General features: G+C 30.8%; 1 protein-coding gene across 1 annotated transcript; it reads left to right on the forward strand.

Annotated features, from left to right (window-relative positions):
* The first annotated feature begins 2071 nt into the window (after nucleotides 1-2071).
* On the forward strand, nucleotides 2072-4369 carry LOC145796555 (WAT1-related protein At1g09380-like). The gene is made up of 7 exons (XM_082881779.1): nucleotides 2072-2487; nucleotides 2593-2655; nucleotides 2780-2896; nucleotides 3003-3252; nucleotides 3460-3618; nucleotides 3897-4048; nucleotides 4182-4369. The coding sequence occupies exons 1-7, from the start codon at nucleotides 2318-2320 to the stop codon at nucleotides 4321-4323; spliced, it is 1053 nt and encodes a 350-aa protein (XP_082737905.1). The 5' UTR covers nucleotides 2072-2317; the 3' UTR covers nucleotides 4324-4369.
* The last annotated feature ends 790 nt before the right edge of the window (nucleotides 4370-5159 follow it).

The following is a 5159-nucleotide window of genomic DNA, read 5'->3' on the forward strand; positions in this document are numbered from 1 at the left end:
CAATTTTCTCCTAATCTTGCATTGAAGTAAAATTAGAAATGTAGAATTTAGAGATCAAAAGAGAAATTTTGTTCAAATTAAAATAGTTAATAGTATAATTCACTAAAAAAGAACCAACAGCCAAAAAAAATTGAAATTATAACATAGATCCTCTATCCCTTCTTATGAAAATTAACATAAGCACAAAAAATAAGATGAAGAACAGAAATATCACTAACAATTCAATCAAAAATAGACGAAGAAAAGAGGGAATTAGTGACGATTCAATCAAAATTAATTGACAATAAACAAAGAGACCTTAGACTATGTAAATCAAATTTAAGACGACATGGGCTAAGTTTCTAGCATTGGGCACACATGAGATGATAGAGAGATGAGAAGTTAGAAAAATAGACCGGACAAGGTGACTTGGCCGATGAGACAAACAACAACCTAACTCTAATACAATAATATTCATATTATAAAGTTGAAAACATTAAACCCAAAACTAATTAACAAGAAGTGAAGGGGTCTTTAGATGATATAACAATGGATCATCATTTTGTAAAGTAAATTATATTGAACTTTTTGAAATTTTGAAAAAATACAGTAAACCTCATAATTACATTGGATTCCTTAAACACTTTAATTCTTATAATAATAAGTTACATTTATATAAATAATTTATTTTTCATGTAAATAAAAAATAGTATTGTCATATCTTTTATACTTGAATGTATATTTTATCTTATTTATTTTTGTATTTTCATACTATGAGCATTAATTTTAGTTCTTTTAATTTTATTAAAAAGGAGATAGATATAATTATACTTTGTAAGATTTATTATAGTTTTCCAAATCTAGGAGAGGTTGGTGAGAGGTTGGTGTAATTTACCCTTATACCCTTATTTGCATCGTTATTTTGTTTTCTAGTTGGGCATTTGATATAGCTAGTAATGAGACTATTCTAGGAAGTTGATGGGTTCACGATTTTAGCAAGAAGAAATGTGAAAGAACAGGCCGTGGTTTGATAATGTTTGCAATTTATTATTTATTATTTATAAAAAAAATTGAATATATTTATGTTATTTTTGGTAAAAGTAGAAAGAAATATGTTTGTTAAACATGTGTGTTTTAAAAATTCATTCCAAAAATAAATGATAGAGATGACCGAAAAATTTTGTCAACAGTTGAAGATTGTGAATGAAATTACTGACAAATGTAATGTTTGTTGACTTTGGAAGAGGGTTGATAGTTGTGGAAGGTGGTAGTTGAAAGAGATCACCGGCAATGATGGTCAATGGTAGAGATGGTTAGTGAGGGTTAAAGCATATTTTATAAATTAGTGAATTTAATTTTTTTTGTAATTACATAAACAGACGCCAAATGATGGGATTTTTTGAACAGCTTTTTAAAAAAAATATAAGTATCAAAAAAACAAAAAACTATAAACCTTAGGTTGATGATCATGCTTTATCTCCTCTTTCCAAACATTTATTAGGGCATTAATTGTCTATTCATCACGAAGAATATTTGGAAGAAGAGGTTATATAAATAACTACTGTTGAAAAGTAGTTTTGAAAAGCAGCTTGATCACATTCTTCTCTCCAAAGTCAAATTTGGTTCCTAAAATCTACATGTTTTTTTTATTAGAGTTAATTATTTAAAAATTTTATTTATAAATGTTATGATAATTTAGATCTTATTTAAGATTTTTTGAATTAGAAAGTCTTATTTAGTAAAATTGAGAATATTATCAATTTTTTTTAATTTTTAAAAATAAGAATATTATTAATTTTGTATCGTAATGTTCCAGATAATCATTTCATTAATTGATGAAAAAAACAGAGTATGATATTAAATATTTTTGTCTATGTACAAAATAGAAAACATTATTAATTTTTTCTAATTTTAAAATTGAAAGCATTATCAATTTTTTTATTTTTAATTTTTTTAAAATTTTACACATTAATATTTCATCATCATGCTATTTTATATACACAAAATTTTTAGACACAAGATTAAAATAGTTCTTTTAATTTTTTATTAGAGAGAGAGAGGAGAGAGAGAGAGAGAGAGAGAGAGAGAGAGAGAGAGTGTGTGAGCGTGTGTGTGTGTGTGAGACTGAGTGGTGAGACGGGTGTCACTGTCATTGAGTTAATTGCTGCTTTTTTTTGTTTTTTTTAAGCTAATCCCAACCACACATTTTGACGTGGGTCAATCTTAGCCGTTGCCTGGAGGAGAGGCTGAAGAGTCCGACTCCTCTCTATATACAGCCCTCTCTTCGTCTCTTTTTCTCCAAAGTGGTTCAGAGAAAATATTACTAACAAGAAGAAAAATGGAGAGTTTGCCACTGTTGGCCATGGTGAGTGTACAAGTGGGCTATGCTGGGATGAACATTCTGTCAAAGCTTGCCATGGATTCTGGCATGAACGCTTTCGTCCACGTGGCTTACCGCCAAGTCTTTGCCACCATTGTTTTAGCTCCCTTCGCATACTTCTTGGAGAGGTATAAAAGACATTTTTTTTTAATTGAAAAAATGTATAACATTACCCCAAAAATGTGTGTAGTATTTATATTAATATTAATATTTTTTACACCTTATAACTGCAGAACAACCAGGCCAAGGATGACGCTGCCCATTTTCTTTCAGATGTTTTTGTGTTCCATTTTTGGGTAAGTCCCCGAAACATTTATCCAACCCAACCCAACCCAACCCAACCCAACCTTTCTTTTGTAAAAATAGAGTTCAATTTATTTATTTATTTTAAAGTAATTTATGTGGGGATAAAATGCACAGGATAACCATGAATCAAGTTCTTTACTTGGTTGGGCTCCATAATTCTACTCCTACGATTGCCTGTGCCCTCACAAATTTGCTGCCCGCACTCACTTTCATTCTTGCGGTTCCTTTCGGGTATTTTATTAGTACATATTTGTAAAAATATCAAATGAATTGTTTAGTACTCATCTACATCTGATTATGCATATTATATATATATATATATATTGATGTTTGGTAGGTTGGAAAGTGTGGGAATCAAGAGAAAAGCAGGACAAGCCAAGATTTTTGGAACAGTGGTGTGTGTTGGTGGAGCAATGTTGTTGTCGTTGTACCATGGGCGTACGGTGATAGGGGGATCAAACTTTCATTGGAAGTATGCAGAGAAAATAGGGAAAAAAAACTCTACTAACCATGCCAACAACTTCATTTTGGGGCCCATTTTAGTAATTGCCAGCACAGTCTCTTGGGCAATATGGTTCAGTATCCAAGTAAGTACTAACCCAATCATTCGATAATATCATCATCATTTAATTAGTGAATTATCTATGATTAAAAATTAATGCTTTTTTATAATTAGTTAAACCTGCCATTAGTTGTAGTCACTATTTTCTAGTTAGTATATTGCATAATACTTTCGTTAATAATTTTGATTTTTTTTTTTTTTGGATATTATTGTTTATAATTGAATTATTCAGGCAAAAATGAGTGAGAAGTATGCCGCACCATACACAACATCAACATTGGTATGTTTAATGGCGACGGTTCAATGTGCGATTATTGGTTTATGTGCCGACCATAAGATTTCTGCTTGGTCGTTGACACCCGGAATCCGAGCCATTTCAAGTATTTATGGGGTATGTATTACCTGAACTTTAAATTTTTTAATAGTTATATTTGTTAATATATAAATTGATATTGTCTAGTATTGGCTAATGTTGATAATCTCTTTGTAAAAGACTCATGGTGATTATAATAATTGAAGAAAATACAAGATTTTTTTTTTTGTTTTAAATCCTTCTATTTTTAGTTTTTAGTGTTAAAGTAAAATGTACAATTTATATGAAGATGTGAAGTGAATTGAGACAATCAATAATAATAATAATAACAAAATCATTAAAACTGTGTATTTCAGGGAATTGTGTGTACTGCAGCATCATTTTGCCTAATGTCATGGTGCATCAAGAGAAAAGGTCCTTTGTATGTCTCAGTGTTCAATCCCTTGCTGCTCATTATCGTGGCGATTCTTAGTTGGGGCCTACTTGAAGAGAAATTATATGTTGGAACGTACGTTTTGTTTTGTTTTGTTTTTTTAGCTTGAATTGACATTCATTTAATGTTATTCTATGATTTACTTTGAATTAACAACCATAGCACTTTCAAAATAGACTGAGCATTCTTTTATGTGGTTTGTTATCAGTGTTGTAGGGTCTGGCTTGATCGTTATGGGGCTCTATGCCGTTCTTTGGGGAAAGAACAAGGAAATGAATGCAAAGAACAACGCCGATGATAGAGAGGAAGGGAAGCAAGAGGTAGTGGAAAGGGACTTGGAAATTGTGTAAAGATTGTATGAAGCTAAGCAAAGAAATGGTTGTAAATAAAGGGTTTAATCACAAGTGAAATTAAATATAAACTAAGTTGTCTAAGCAAATAAAAGGGTTTAAAAGAGCTGATAAAAATTTAATTTATATTTCATCTACATTGTCATCACATTTTATTTTTCCATTTTTAAATCTCTACCTAAATTCATGATCCACACATAGCTTAAAGGAAAAGGCAAAACATATCTAACCAATATCCAAGACCATTATTGATGGTTTGAGTTTGATTCCTTTGTTGACAAAAACATGTAGCCAAGGCTGAGCCAACATTTGAAAGACATTCCATGACAAGGTTAAACACCCAATAACAATTTGCAGCTATGAAAGAACCACTAATTGAAGGGGAGTTTCTAAATAGACCGAATATATGAATTATAAACCCAATACTTTAAAGGAAAAACATTTGTACATATGAATGTAAAGAGAAATTTTATGAATGTGTTTAAAATCTTTCAGATTCAAAGTGCATGGAGTAATTAGATGGACAATGCTAATCTAGCCACTGCTGAAAATTTTACATTTAGTAGTGTTTAAAAAACGCCGCTATAGGTGTAAAAAACGCTGCTAATTCTTTTAGTGACGTTTAGTACCAAACGCCGAAGACGCGACCGTCGCTATAGCATTACGACGCTTTAAAAACGTCGTTAGATTAGTATAGGTGGCGTTTTTAAAAACACTGCTAAGTGTAGTAAATAACGGTAAAATGACGTCATTCAATATTTAGCGGCGTTTTAAAAATGCCGTGATAGATTTTTTCCTATTTTAAAAGTATGACCGTTAGCACTGTAGTGGCGTTT

Source organism: Camellia sinensis, chromosome 8 (genome assembly GCF_055761805.1).
Source record: "Camellia sinensis isolate YWXY chromosome 8, ASM5576180v1, whole genome shotgun sequence".
Lineage (NCBI taxonomy): Eukaryota > Viridiplantae > Streptophyta > Magnoliopsida > Ericales > Theaceae > Camellia > Camellia sinensis.

Bases quoted from the DNA above. Each gene is read 5' to 3' on its own strand.
- LOC145796555 (XM_082881779.1), top strand. From the start codon at position 2,318: ATGGAGAGTTTGCCACTGTTGGCCATGGTGAGTGTACAAGTGGGCTAT. The intron at 2,656-2,779 runs GTAAGTCCCCGA...TAAAATGCACAG, and splicing joins TTTTTGTGTTCCATTTTTGG to GATAACCATGAATCAAGTTC. The intron at 2,897-3,002 runs GTATTTTATTAG...GATGTTTGGTAG, and splicing joins ATTCTTGCGGTTCCTTTCGG to GTTGGAAAGTGTGGGAATCA.